The following is a 15,280-nucleotide window of genomic DNA, read 5'->3' as shown; positions in this document are numbered from 1 at the left end:
CTGAAACCTTCATCTTGGGAGTTAGGACTTCAACACAGAATTCAGGGGGACACGGATATTCCATCCATACCAGGACCCCACACCTCCTCTGCCCTTTTCCTCTCTGCATGTCCTGTGAATCTGACTCTGGCCTTCTCTGTGCAGGAGAAGCTCCTGACGGAGCGGGAGGTGGCCGCTCTGCGGAGTCAGCTGGAGGAGGGCCGCGAGGTGCTCGCCCACCTGCAGGCGCAGAGAGTGGAGCTGCAGGCCCAGGTACGCTTGAGTCTGCCGCATGCGCATTGGGGCTTCCCACATGTTTTATGGAGGCGTTACACACAGCACATGCATGCAGCTTGAGGAGCTGTCACATGCTGAACATATCGTACGTTCCTGGCAGAAACGGGGTTTTCGGAGTGGGTGACCAAGCGCTCTGCTCTGCCCTGGACTGAGGAATTTTCCAGGACAAGGGAGAGTCCTGAGCCAGTGAACATAGGCGTCACGCTCATTCCTGGTCCCTCAGAGGTGCCCCTTGGGACTCCTTTAAGTCATGCCCTCCCCTCCGAGGCTTAGGCTTAGGCTGCCCCAGTGTCTACATCATGCATTCATTTTGCCCAGGTCAAACTTTGTAAGAATAAGAAGAAACGGACACAGTAGGGATTTTTATCCTCCACTTGTTCAAATCTGTGCTTCTGTTTTTCTTCTCGTGGTAACAGTTCTCCTTCGGAATTTGATTACAACCTGGAAAGAGTGATTGTATCAGTGTTTGCTTCTAGTTAGAAACGTGTTGGTGGAAAGCTCACCTTTTTACCCCCACCCCTTTTGGGTGAAGCTTAATTTGAAAACAAAACAGAAAAGCCCCACGCTGTCCTGTGGCCTGTGTCTTCTTGGCTACTTCCTGGCTCATCTTCCTTGGTTCCTTCCAGTTCTCTCTCTTTCTCGTTACCCTCCAGCAGGGCATTCCGTGGGGACGACTGGGTTAAAATACTGCACCTTTGTATGGCTCCCTAACCACGTTTCCCAAACCAAAAAGTAAGTTGACATTTGGTTTAACAAGTACACGTGGGGACAAGAGAGCAAAACGTGTAAACATCGGATGCTTCAGAAAGCGCGGACCATTTGGACGTTATGTGTTACTCTGTCTCTGCCCTGCCAGGGCCCACAAAATGGGAAAAAATGTGAAGCCACAACTAGACGTTGTGCTTTTTATTGATTTCCAGTGTCCCCATGTCTGCTCAGGATTTCATTTTGGGACCTTGGAGTTCACCTCCTAATTCCCATCCCAGCACGCACCACACAAAACTCACAGTGCAGCAGCTCCTAGGGGCTACTGGAAAGCAAACCCAGGTCTGTGGTGGTCCCCTGAGCTGACGATCGCAGCAGGAGAAACCAAGTAAGGCCCTTAAAACTCTTCCTTCTTGTGAGAGAAACCCTGGCTCAGGGACCATGTGCGTCAACCTGGTGACTGGGGCGTGTGTGGTTTCTTCTGAGGCTCTGACAGGATAGAATAAGGGTTGTATGTGTTTGTGTATGTGGGGTGTGTGTGTCATATGTGTGGTATGTGTGATATATGTGGGATGCATATGTGAAGTGTGTGGTGTGTGTGTCGTGTGTGTGTGTGTGTGCTGTGTATGTGAATAGGGATATGGATACGAGCGCAGTCATGGTCCTAGAGACCAGTGTTTTCCAAACGACTAGTGACAACTCATTTTTGGATGTAAAACGAATTCAGTAGAATTGATTGGCATGTAAAAGGAAGTCAACAAAATGCTAGACTAAAATATAATAAGAAAAACAGAGTGTACAGCAAGCCAAAGGGAGGATTTGTTTTGTGAAGCCCTCGTTTTATCTCTACATCCATATGGATATGTTGAAAGACACACACACACATCTATCTGATGTGTATGGCTTGCAATGAGAAATGTGGTTTTTCCTGGGGCGGTGGTGTTAAAGTTGAAAACCACTGCCCTAGAGATACTGAGAAAGATGAAGGACCTCAGCCTAGATGGCACATTCCAGTTCCAGGACAAAAAGAATTTTCCTCTATGTACATGTACGTATTTGTTGAATATCAAAATAAGAAATTTCACAACAGATTAACCTGGTTTCTGAGAACATGAAATGAAACTGCTGGTTGGCCACCTGTTTCTGTCCTTAGTGGCTGCAGGAGGGCTTCCTGGCTTTTCTCTGCTGCCCTCGTCTCTAAAGTAGGGTCTTCTGTGCTGCCTCCTCCACTGCCACCCTTGGCAGTCTGATGGAGACCTCTTCTCAGAAAAATGATGGTAAAGGCATAAAATAAAGTACAGATAATTTAAAGGAACCCAGGCTGGGCGTGGTGGCTCATGCCTGTAATGCCAGCACTTTGGGAAGGCCAAGGTGAGTGGACTGATTGAGTCCAGGAATTTGAGACCAGCCTGGGCCACACGATGAAACCCCATCTCTACAAAAAATACAAAAATTAGCTGGGCGTGGTGGTGCATGCCTGTGGTTCCAGCTACTGACCAGGCTGAGGTGGGAGAATTGCCTGAGCCTGGGGAGGTTGACGCTGCAGTGAGCTGACATTGAGCCACTGCACTCCAGCCTGGGTAACAGAGTGAGACTCCGTCTCAAAAAAAAAAAAAAAAAAAAAGAAAAAAAAAAGAAAAGAAACTATATTAAAACAGTTATCCAAATATTACTGAATCATTTTATATAAAATGACAGATGTGCTTATGCTCAGTAACAAGCTGTAGCATAGGGCTGATGAAACAGGACTGTGTCCGTTTTCTGTTGCTGTCTTGATGAGTCACCACTAACAGGAGCTTGGAACAGCACCTGTGTCATTGCAGTTGTGTAGGTGGGAAGTCTGGGCGGGTCCTATCGGTTTTTCTGCTCTGGGTCTCATAAGGTAGAAAGAAGGATGTTGGCCAGCCTGGGCCCTTGTCCGGAGGCTCTTGGGGGGAGAATTTGCTTCCAGTCTCATTCAAGTTCTTGGCAGGAGTGAGGACCCTCCTTCTTTTCTGGCTGCTGGCCAGGAGTGGGTGTCAGGGCTGCCCATGCTCTTTGGCTTCAGGCCCCTCCATGTTCGAAGCCGGCAGCGAGCTCTGAACCCTCTTCCTGCGTCTCATCTAATTGAGTTGGACTTATGCGTTTCTCTGACTTCTGTTTTTAGGGCTCCTGTGATTGGGGATAATTTTGAATAAACTCCTTTCCTTAAAAAAGGGTAACTGATTAAGAACCTTAATTATATCTGCAAAGTCCCTTTTTGCCATGTAACATATCCAAGGGGAAACGGTCATGGGGGCCAAAATTCTGCCTCCTTAGCTCTGATGAAAACCCAGACGTGGCTGGACGCGCCCGGGAGCTCCTGACTCAGTGGGTCTGGGGAGTTGCCCGGGACGCTGCATGTTCAAGTGTTCGGGGATGGTGCTGCTGCCGGTCCAGGAGCCACACTGAGAACCACAGGGTAGGGGCGGGTTCCAGGGAGGGGGGCGAATGTTCCACCCCGTCCCCCTGTGTCCCAGGCTTGGGCCTCATTTCCAATGTTTGTGGCTGGGTTTTTGCTGGTTTTAAAGGTTTTAGTGGCTTCCTAATGTAGCAGCTAAGCTAGAGCTGAAGGAAGATGTTGACCGCACACCTCTGGGCAGGGCCCGCACTGTGGCCGGAACTTGGTGGAGGGCGGGCTGAGGGAGAGCATCTGGTAGCCCCAGGGCCTGGCAGCGGGTTCCGCCTATGGTTAGGGCATTCGAAGCTTCCCGAACTCTCCACAGCAGGGGTCCTCAGGGTGAGGTCCCCGTCCCAGCAGCGGCGGCACCACCTGGGAACTTGTCAGAAATGCAAATTCACAGGCACCCCAGACCATTGACCCAGGAGCTCTGGGGCGGGCCGGTGCGCCTTGTTTTCACAAGCCCTCCGCTTGGCTCTGCGGGCTCGGTCTGGGAGAGGCTGGGCGGAGGATGGGAGAACGGTGCCTGGGCTTGGAGCTGGAAGCCTCTCCTTCAAATAAGTGCACATATACCCCTAAGAGCCCTGGAGGAAGCACTTCGGACAGGTGGAGAGGAAAGGACAGGTAATTCTAGTTCCCTAAATTGCGTGGACTGGGAATTTCTGTGACAGGGAAGTAAAGAAAGTCACTTTTTAAAATTGCAAAGTGGGAGCCGCCCAGGTCTCATTTCTCATTAAAGTCACTTAGCACCATCTAGTGGTTTAGTTTGTGTAAGACAGTGTGTAACGCGTTTCCTTTAAAAAAAAAAAAAAAAAAAAAAGACCTTGCACCCAAAGTTGTCTGGGGTCCCAAGGACTGAGGTGGGAGCTCGCCCCTCCAGATGGGGCTCGCGTCAGGCTCCTGCCTGTGTCCTGCCCTCAGCAGCTCACAGCCCAGTGGGGACACAGATATAAACCAGGCAATCTAACGGTCCAGGCAGAAATAGCAGTCACCTGGCTCCAGATAAAGTTCAAGTTGCCACATGGCTCCACCCTTGGAGGAACCGTGGGTCAAGCTCTTTTCTCTTCGTCTCCTGACCCCCCCCCCCCCCCCCTGCAGTTTCTGGGACCTGCCCCTTTGCTCATTCCTTCTCTCCTTTCTGGAAGTCCCTTTCCTTCCTCGGTTCCCAGGACCGGTCCTGCCTCCTCCTGGAAGCCTCTTTCTCCCTCCGAGATGCCCTGGGCGTCCCTCCCCTGCTGGCCTGCGGCCTTCTAGAGGAGGGTCCGTGTCTCACTCTCCTTGACCAGGTTGGTGCTGGGTGGCAGTGGATGCCGTGCCATGGTGGCTGTCGTCACAGGCATCTCCATTCCTGTTGAGCTTCTGAGAGGGGCTCTTACTGGTTTTCCTGAACCCCTTTCCTTCTGATGAAAGGTTTAAATTATGGAGCTATAAAAACCACATTGATATAGACAGCAGTCCAGTTTTATAAACCAAGTCATCACTTCACTGGACTCAGCAGAATCCCGTAGAGCATCTGCGACCAGTGCAGGGTTGGAGGGCTCTGGGCCTCATGGTCACGTGGGAGATGGTGACTGTGGGGGTGCCTAGGGCAGGAGCTCCTCCCACAGTGCTGCAGCAGAGAATCTCCAGCCTTTAAAACGTGCAGCCTTCTTCAAACAAACGCGAATGCACACCCAAGAAAACGCCTCACCCATCCGCCCCCTACCACTACCACAAAAATAACAGTCACCACTTCATGATATAAAAAGATTGCGCTCCACTTGTAGGGTAAAAAGATCATAGGTGACTTTCCTGGTCTCTCATTTCCCAGTTTGTGATGCTTTGTGATTCTATTTGCAGTTCAAAACTTTGCTAAGTGAAAACCTGCAAGGAGAGGTCTCTGCATGGCTCACACTGACTTTCCCATGTCTTCAGAGAGAACAGGCTGGGGCTGGCCTGTTGCTGTGTGGGAATGGGGAGTTTGCAGAGGCCCTGGAGTGTGGGTGTGTGTGTGCATATGTGTGCGTGTGTGTGTGTGTGTTTGCACATTGCTTGACCACAGCAGGGAGGAGGCTGAGGTGCGGGGTAGGGGTGGCCTGTTTCTGGGAGGTGTTTCAGACGTTGTACAGGTAGATTTGAATCCTGCTGTGGTATTTATGGGCAAGTCACTTTGCCAGTGTGCCTCAGTTTCCTCATCTGTAAAGTGGAAATATTGACAGCCCCTCCCTGATAAGGTTGTTGTGAGGTTGATGAGTTGGCCCAGCTTAGGACTTACCAGCACCAGCCACTACCCCGGCTCTGGGCTGGGGAACCCACCCCCAAAGGGGACGGCCGCCCCAGAGCTCCTGGGTCAGTGGTCTGGGGTACATTCTCTTCATATGTAATTTTTTCTTTTACTCTTTATTATGGAAGATTTCAAACATCGAAAAGTGACAGATTATAGGTGCTATGGCTCACACCTGTAATCCCAGTACTTTGGGAGGCCAAGGTGGGAGGATCACTTCAGCCCAGAAGTTCAAGACCAGCCTAGGCAACATAGTTAGACCTTGTCTCTACAATTTTTTTTTTTTTTTAATTAGCTGGGCATGGTGGCATTCACCTGTGGTCTCAGCTGCTAAGGAGACAGAGGTGTGGGAATCGCTTGAGCCCAGGATATCGAGGCTTCAGTGAGCCCTGATGGCAGCACTGTACTCCAGCCTGGGCAATAGAGTGAGACCCTGTCTCAAAAAATAAAAGTGAGAATAGTCCGTCTCATGAGCCCTCCTGCCCCATCCCCTAACACATGGCCCCCCTGTGTTCTCTACAGCCCCTCACACTTCCCTCACCATGTAATTCCAATGCTTCTTTAAGTTTTGGGCCTCAAAGGGGTCTTTTAAATCCCCATATTCCTTCGAGGTGTTTCCTAGAGTGTGTAAACACTCTGGTATGGGTGAGATGTGGCTGCACCAGACGTTAGTGTGTGTGACTTGAATTTGCTATTACACGTGACTGTTTGAATCCAGATTTCTTGGGAGGAACAGAAACTGGATCACACTAGCTGAAACAGGAACGGGACTCTTGTTTTATTCAGAAGTAATTTTAGATTTTTGAGAAGTTGCAAAAACAGCACAGTAGTTTCCAATATATACCCCTCATCCAGCTTCCTCAAAACCACGGGCCGATGATGAAAACCTGGAAATTAACAATGATCCTGTCCTATTAATAGACTGCACTAAAATCTCACCAGTTGTTCCACTCGTGTTTTTTCCTGGTCTAGATCCTACTCACATTTAGGTGTCATGTCTTGTTTGTCTCCCCCAGACTGGGATGGTCCCCAGTCTTCCTCTGTCTTTCATAACCATGATGCTTTGGAAGAACCCAGGCCAGTGGCTTTGTGGCACGTCCCTCCTTTTGGGTTTCCCTGATGTTTTCTCAGGATTAGATGGAGGTTCTGCATTCTTGGCAAGACCCCCATGGAGTGACGCTGTGTCCTGAGTATTTCATCTTGTGGATGGTCCTCATACCAACCTGATCTCTTGGTTAAGGTGCTGTCTGCCAGGTTTCTGCACTGGAAAGGTACTTTTTTTTTCTCGAAGGAGCAGGGTATAAAAGGCAGGGCATGAAATCTGAGAGGAGGTGTGCATCAGGAATTAGGAACCAGGAACTGGGAGCTGAGGCTGCTGCTATCTGTCTCCTTTTCCTCCTCTTCCTTCTCTTGCCACGGCTGCCTAATTTCTGTTTGTCTTTGCCTTTTGGCTTCATTTCTCTTCCTCTCCAAATAATTACCTTTCTTAACTTTGCCATGCATATGAAAGCTCACCATTCCAGAGCGGCAGCCTCAGACCTGTTCATGTGTCCCTGCAGTCTGGAACCTGCCACCAAACTCTGCGATTTCTGAGACCCCTTTCCAGATTCCGGGGAGAGAAGGCGTGTGACAGGCCAGCCTGGGTCAGGCCCACCCCTGGTCCTGTAACTCGGCACAGGAGAGTGGGGTCACTTTGTTGCTACCCTACCTGTGGATGGGTGGGGCTGACATCAGACGCAGGGATAACGTGGACTGGACAGACATCTCCCCAAAGTGCTTAGCACGTGTACCTTTTCTTCCCTTCCTCCTCCCTCCTGATGCAACAGATCTATGGCTGAACACCTGCTTTTTTCTTTTCTTTTCTTTTTTTTTTAGACAGAGTCTTGTTCTGTCACCCAGTCTGGAGTGCAGTGCAGTGGCACAATCTCGGCTCACTGCAACCTCCGCCTCCCGGGTTCAGGCGATTCTCGTACCTCAGCCTCCCAAGTAGCTGGGATTACAGGCACTGGCCACCACGCCTGGCTAATTTTTGTAGTTTTAGTGGAGATGGGGTTTCACCATGTTGACCAGGCTGGTCTTGAACTCCTGACCTCAAGTGATCTGCCCTCCTTGGCCTCCCAAAGTGCTGGGATTACAGGTGTGAGCCACCGCACCCAGCCATCTTGCCAAACACCTTTGAAAGCTACATTTTGACTTAAGGAATTTCATGATCCAAGGGCATAAAGTGTATAAAGTGAATAATTGGGTTTTGACGGCAATGATCATCTTCCAGGTGTCCAGTAGGTACATTTAGGTCTGGATGTAGGAAATGCCTGTTGTGGACATACCTGAAGTTGAATATAGATGCATGTCTCACCCCTCGTGACTCAAAGTGCGGTCCGTGGCCCGGCAGCATCAACATCATGTGGGCGCTGGTGAGCAAGGCAGAGTCTCCAGCTCCCCAAACCTGCTGAGCCAGGCTCTTAACACGCTCAGGCGGCTCCAGTGCACACTGAGTCCAGAAGGGCTGCGCTAGGTAGAAGTGTGGTTTTGTTTGTTTTGTTTTTGAGGACCATGCGTGTCAAATTCTTTCCTACGCAAGAATGAGATTGGAAAAGAGTCATGACTACCTCGATCTCTATTTTATAAACTTTCAACATTTTTTAAAGCTTCTTAACTCTTGTAATAACACTTAAGCACAAAAGAAAATATTGCAATCAAGAGATGTGGGAAATGTGAGCTGCAGGAGGCTGTGACTGGGGTAATGTGGCGTCACTGTCTTAACAGAAACATCTCGTTATAAGTAGGACTACGCGCCAAAATAATGAGAAAAAGGGTAGTATTGTAAATACATAAACCAGTAACTTAGTTGTTTATTATCATCGTCAAGTATTATGTGTTGTACATAATTGCATGTGCTAGAAGTTTTTTATGCAACTGGCAGCACAGTCTGTTTACGGCGGCGTCCCCACAGACATGTGAGTGAACGTGTGGCTCCATGGCCCTAGGATGGTTGCGGTTGTCACTAGGCGACAGGAATTGTCCAGCTCCATTATACTCTTATGGGACCACCATCCTATATGCAGTCCATTGTTGACTGCAGTACTGTTACGTGGCACACAACTGAGCATTTATGGGTCTTTATGTATCATCACAAGCTCTTACACTGAATATAAAACTATCTCTTTCTATTTTCCTGCCTTAATTTTTACTTGCTCTGATTAATGTATTTCTCTGACATTATTTTACGTGTACACAAATGCACACACACACACCTTAGCTACCAAAACATAAATGTAACTCTGCCGATCCAAACTCAGCAGAAAATCAAAGCACCGTAGTGACTGAATGAGAACAAGGAAACTTTTCTCCCACTCAGTATTTCAATAAAAGTAGCATCTTATCTATTCAGTATGCTCTTCTTTTTCCTTATTTTTTGGCTATTGGGTTTATGCTAATTCATTAAGGTCTGAAGAATGTACTTTATTTGAATTATTATTCCACGGATAGCAGGTGTTGTTTTTTTTTTTTTCCTTTTAGACAGGGTCTCGCTCTGTTGCCCAGACTGGAGTGCAGTGGTGTGGTCTTGGCTCACTGCAGCCTCCACCTCCCAGGTTCAAGTGATTCTCCTGCCTCAGCCTCCCAAGTAGCTGAGATTACGGCGTGTGCCACCACACCCGGCTAATTTTTGTATTTTTGGTAGAGACGGGGTTTCACTATGTTGGCCAGACTGGTCTCAAACTCCTGACCTCAAGTGATCTGCTGGCCTCAGCCTCCCAAAGTTCTAGGATTACAGGTGTGAGCCACCTGGCCTAGGTTTCATTTTATTTTACCTACAAGTGTGAGCCACCTGACCTAGGTTTTGTTTTATTTTCTAGGTTTGTCTTCAGACTGCCTTTGGGGTGGGCCTCCTTATGGGTTAATTGCAGAGGGTGCTGATATTAGTGCAAGAAGGGCTGGGTGCAGTGGCTCATGCCTGTAATTCCAGCACTTTGGGAGGCTGAAGCGGGAGGAGGAAGCCAGGAGTTTGAAACCAGCCTCGGCAACAAAGCAGGACCCTAACTCTACCAGAACAACAACAAAAAAATTTAGCCCAGTGTGTTGGTGCTTGCCCATAGTCACAGCTATCAGGAGGCTGAGGTGGAAGGATCACTTTAGCCTGGGAGTTGGAGGATGCAGTGAGCCGTGATCACATCCCTGCATTCCAGCCTGGTGACAAAGTGAGATCCTCTATCCAAAAAAAAAAAAAAAAAAAATGTGTAAGGACACAGGAGCTCAGTTTTCACATTGTTTTTTAGCTTAAGGATTCCAAAGTGATTCATTGCTAATCTCTAATGGGCAGAGAAACACACAAACAAAATAAAACATTCACTGAGTCCAGGTTCCTTTTCCTGGTGAGGTCTGTCTCTTAGGGGAGGAGGGGGATAGATTTTCTTACAGTGTGTCCTTGCCTGCAGACAACAACTCTGGAACAAGCTATTAAAAGTGCCCATGAGTGTTATGACGATGAGATTCAGCTTTATAACGAGCAGATTGAGACCTTGCGCAAGGAGATTGAGGAGACAGAGCGGGTCCTGGAGAAGTCTTCTTACGACTGCCGGCAGCTGGCGGTCGCCCAGCAAACCCTGAAGAATGAGCTGGACCGGTATCATCGTATCATCGAGATTGAAGGCAACAGGTGAGAGTGTGCCCTCCCTATCCGGGCCACTTATTCCTTGCACAACTCTTTGTTGAGTGTCTATTATGTGCCAGGCACAGTTCTAGGAAAGTGGGCATGTGGCAGGGAAGGAAACACAACAATTCCTGACCCCATGGGTGCTGGAAAACTAATAGGGGAGACAGAGGATGAAGGTACCGCCAGTGCCGAGGAGGAAGCTCTAGCAGGGAGGAGGGCGGTGGCGATGGGGGTGATGGGAGAATGCTTGCAATTTTAAGTAGGGTGGTCAGAAAAGGCCTCACTGAGAAGCCAGCGTTTTGCTCATAGGCCTCTGGAGACATAAATGTCCCAGCAGGTGGGATGCCCAGGAGTATTTAATGAGGTGCTGCAGGTGAGCTACCTGGCACAGAGCCTGGCACTCGAGGGCACTCAGAGGTGTTGGTGGTGCTCCTGCTGCCATCCTCATGATTCTTAGCACCTTACTGGGTCAGTCTGTGGCTGTCACTATGTGGCTGTCTGGTCTCCTCCATAATGGAGCTGTGACTCGATCCCTACTCACTTTAAGACAGCTGGGAAATTCTCTCTTTCTCTCCAGCTATGTCCATGTTCGTAGCTACAGTGATTTTCCCGGAGAACAGGCTGGGAATTAATTTGTGATTCTTCACTCCAGTCTTGCTAAATTCCTGGGTTTCGATTGAATGAAAAGAGAAGCCCTCCACAACTGAGGTCCCCACCAGGAGCAGCTCCTCCCTTCACCCTGGGGGCTCTGTCTTGGCTGTGCACAGACAAATGCCTGGCAGGAGAAGCAGGATTTTATTTTTCTTTCTCCGGTGCTGCTCAGTGTATCTGGCATGATTCCACATGATATTTATGTCACAGTGAACACTTTATGCACACATCTGCAAGAATAAGTCTGGAATTGGCATTTTAATGACTTTGTAAACATTTTTGTTTTGGGACAGGGCTTCACAGAAAGCTGACTGGATACCTCTTTTATTTATCTATAAGTTCTGATTTTGGTCTAATTTTAAACTGATAGAAATGTTACAAGAATAGAACAAGGAACTCCTGAATACTCCAGATTCACCAGTTGTTTATATTTTATTTCAATTGCTGTTATCATTTTTCTCTATTTATATATGATATGTGTGTGTGTGTGTGTTTGTGTGTGTGTATACATATATCTTAAATTGGAGACATCATACCCTGTTTGCCCTAAATACTTCAGCCTGAGTTGGCCACTCTTAATTTAAAAAATCAAAAAGGCAAATCAAAAGGCAAAAAACCAAAAAAGCAAAAAACCAAAAAAAAAAACCAAAAAGGCAAAAACACCAAAAAGTCTCATGGAGAAGTGGCGTTTTTAGGTTATAAGCAATCCCTACTTTATACTTTTTTATAGGTATGTTTCACAGTTTATGACTCTTGAGCTCAAAGAAATGATTATTTCCTTTATGTCCTCATCCAGTGTGTAAATGTGTGTATGGCTGTCTGTTTAAAACGGTATCTAATTTGTGAGCAATTTGGTCTAGAGAAAGCTTTTTTTTTCCATTTTTGCTCAACATTAGCGAGAGTCACTCTTGCCCCTGACCATCTGTTTGGCTTGTTTTTTCTGATTCTTTCTGACAGGCTGAGCTCTGCCTTCATTGAAACTCCCATTCCCCTGTTCACCCAGAGCCATGGGGTCTCTCTCAGCACTGGATCCGGTGGGAAAGGTAACGCTCCCCAACCCTGGGCCTCTGTTTTTTTCTGTCTTGAAAACAATCAAGCAGCTCTCTTCCTGCCTTTAACATTCACGCTTGCTTCAGATCCATCTGGAAATTAAATGCTTTTATGTGAGGGAGGACTCCTTCCCACCCTCTGCCCTCTATGGCTTGCTAAGTGATTGAGCTGAGAAGTTCATAAGGAGAAAAATCGACTGAGGGGCTAGGCTACCTTGGGCATGCTATCCCTAACGTGAGGCATTTATTTTGTGCTTTCATATTTATTTTATGGTTTGACAGCAATAATTTTTGCAACACAAAGCATTTAATTGGGCAAAAAGTACAACTCAATATTCACTCCTTGCTCCCTCCCCTCGGCAGTAAGTGAACACCGGATCATATCCCACCGTCTCCCCACATTGAATCAACGGGTTTGTGCCAAAGCGTGTAACGTGGTGTCCAGTGCACAGTAGCTGCTCAGTCATAGCTCATTCTCCCCTCCCTCAAACCAGGCAGAAACAGCGTGGCTGGTAAATGTGGCATCTGCCTTCAACCTTTGGTCTATGAGACCTCACCTCACTTTGAAATCTCCTAGTTCTGAACAAGCCCAGCATTTGGGAAGAAAAGAGAAGGTGATACTATGGATGCTCATGCATATAGGGCCTTGAAATCCTTATTTCCAGATAGCTCAGAGGCCTTTATGGAAGTGGCATTCCAGAGTCAACGTGGTTGGAAGGGGAGTGGCCCTGCAGCCGGATGCCCAGGGCCAGGTCTGCAGGTGCACAGCCCTGCCTGGGGCTTGCTCTCAGAAGGGTCCCAGCTTGGCTGAATGCTCTGCTAATGCTGTTCTGAAATTCTTAATAATTTGGATTAAGGGGTCTTGTGAGTTTTTTTGGCACCAGGCCCTGAGATTCTGTGCAGTCCTGTAAGCACAGCACATACCAGCTCCCAGCAGTTTTCCTGTGCCCTGTCCCTCTCTGCATCCCCTGCACCTGTGGCTTTGTGACCCACATCTGCTGTTGCCGGCTCACCTGGCTCGCTCTCTGTTGTGAATCAGCCATGCTCGATGTCGGTGCTTGGTCTGGCTTGCCCTGTGGTTAGCAGTGGGAAGGGATGCAGAGGATGACTTTTGGGCTAAAAAAGTTCAAAATTCACTGTGTGGGTGGAGCCGGGAAGCCTCATAAATTATACCAGGTGAGAGTTTTGTGTGTCTTCTCCAACTTTTAGTTTTTCCTTTCAGCTAGTCTGGAAGCAGGAGGGTGGACTTGGGGCAGGGGATTCCTGTCATTTCTGAATTTCATAGCATCGCTTCCTCTCTTGGCCTGGGAGGAAGGGGAGGCTGATGGCAGCTGGGTGGCATTTATTTAGCTTGAGCTAAATATGGAATGAGGTAGATCCACTGTGTACGGGTTCCATTCCCAGACCCAAGGCCATCTGAGCATGTCAGAAGCCCCCAGGTAGCTCTGTCATCTCTCTTTTGAGGAAGTCAGAGGAGATAATAACTTTGAGGAATGGGCTTCCATGGATCCAAGTGTCTGCTGCGAGCTCAGTGGGGCTGCAGTGGGAACAGGGGCTAGGGCTCCCACTGAGTGTCAGGACAATGGCCTTGAGTGCCTTGGTAGGTTTTGCCTGATGTGGTGGTGAACTGTGGGTGTCAGAACAGGGAGCACCTTCCCTCTGAAAGCCCAAAGGCATCCAGTGACTTGTCCAGAGTCGCCCAGCTGTACCTCAGCCTGGGCCATGGAGCAGCAAAGCCAAGGCCTTTCTTCCATTGCTTCTGCTCCAGATGAAGGAAGCCCCACCCTAGTACAAAAAGCATTTGTTTCCAAGAGAGTTAGCCTGTTTTCCAACCAGCATGTTTTCTTTCCCTCTCAATAACAATTATACTTGAATTTCTGCCTGTGTGTTTCTCCAGATCTTACCAGGGCTCTGCAGGATATAACAGCAGCAAAACCAAGACAAAAAGGCCTCCCCAAGAATGTTCCAAGGAGAAAGGAGATTATAGCAAAAGACAAAACCAACGGAGCTCTGGAAGATGCACCATTAAAAGGTTTGGAAGACACAAAGCTGGTACAGGTGGTACTTAAAGAGGAAAGTGAATCTAAGTTTGAATCAGAAAGTAAAGAAGTAAGTCCCCTGACACAAGAAGGGGCTCCAGAGGATGTGCCAGACGGAGGGCAGATAAGCAAAAGCTTTGGGAAAGTATACAGGATGGTCAAGGAGAAAGTGAGAAGCCCCAAAGAGCCTGAGACCCCCACTGAGCTCTACACCAAAGAGCGGCACGTGGTGGTCACAGGGGATGCCAATTACGTGGACCCTAGGTTCTGTGTCTACCCCATCACAGCTAAAGGTGGGGTGGCTGTTTCCATCGCGGAAGACTCTGTGCTTTATGATGGCCAGTTGGAGCCCTCTCCTGAGTCACCTAAGCCCCCTTTAGAGAATGGGCAGGTGGGTCTGCAGGAGAAAGAAGATGGACAGCCAATTGACCAGCAGCCTACAGACAAGGAGATTGAGCCAGATGGCAAAGAGCTGGAAGTCCCTGAGGAGAAACGTGAGGGTGAGGAGCAGGACGAGGGGACTGGGAGACCCTGTCCCGTGGTCACACCCGGTGCAGAGGAACCATCTATACCCCAGCCTCCAAAGCCTGTGGCTGATCAGGAAGGAGCCGAGGGGCTTGGGACTAGGGGCAGAAGCCTGCCAGAAAAAGGCCCTCCCAGGGCTTTGGCCTATAAGACAGTAGAAGTGGTGGAATCTATCGAGAAGATTTCCACAGAGAGCATTCAGACATATGAAGAAACTGCTGTGATCGTGGAGACCATGATTGGAAAGACAAAGTCAGACAAGAAGAAATCAGGAGAGAAGAGCTCTTAAAATGCCCAGGCTTAATGGGAGAAAATGTCTTTGGGGCCACTGTAGGGGTAATGCTTTGATATTTTAGAGCAAATGATAAAAGGGTGAGGGTTCCTGTTTGGATTAGACCATAGGTGACCCATCTGGCATTGCCAATGAAACCTTCATTAAAATGTTTTCTTTGCTTGCACATCCTTTGTCTAATTAATAGGGACCTTGGGAATGTAGGTGGGTCAGCTTCATGAGGACAAGGATGCTCTGTTGAATGGCCACCACACCATCCTCATTTAGGAGAGAGACATGCTCTTCATCCTGGTTCATAAGTCTCATTAGAGACTCAGATAGCATCTGAGTCTGGATGCTGGATTTTCTGGATTTCACACAGAAACATGCTGGTTGATGACATCGACTCATCTTCATTCCACTTCAAG

At 48.3% G+C, this 15,280-nt stretch overlaps 1 protein-coding gene across 9 annotated transcripts in view; it reads left to right on the top strand.

Annotated features, from left to right (window-relative positions):
* The window catches only part of LOC105486887 (beaded filament structural protein 1), a 79,324-nt gene extending 64,270 nt beyond the window's left edge, over positions 1-15,054 (top strand). For 8 of the 9 annotated variants that reach the window (XM_071079707.1, XM_071079709.1, XM_071079708.1 and 5 more), the window contains 4 exons: positions 145-252; positions 10,100-10,320; positions 11,926-12,011; positions 13,915-15,052. In XM_071079707.1, coding sequence (XP_070935808.1) covers positions 145-252; positions 10,100-10,320; positions 11,926-12,011; positions 13,915-14,870 — 1,371 coding nt within the window. In that variant the 3' untranslated portion in view covers positions 14,871-15,052. Of the gene's footprint in view, positions 1-144; positions 253-10,099; positions 10,321-11,925; positions 12,012-13,914 lie in introns of all 9 variants that reach the window. The other variant, XM_071079703.1, reaches the window with a different exon arrangement.
* Positions 15,055-15,280: the final 226 nt, after the last annotated feature.

Source organism: Macaca nemestrina, chromosome 15 (assembly GCF_043159975.1).
Source record: "Macaca nemestrina isolate mMacNem1 chromosome 15, mMacNem.hap1, whole genome shotgun sequence".
In the NCBI taxonomy this organism is placed as follows: Eukaryota; Metazoa; Chordata; class Mammalia; order Primates; family Cercopithecidae; genus Macaca; species Macaca nemestrina.
The sequence above is the reverse complement of the archived record's forward strand: the minus strand, read 5'-3'. Positions and strand labels throughout refer to the sequence as shown.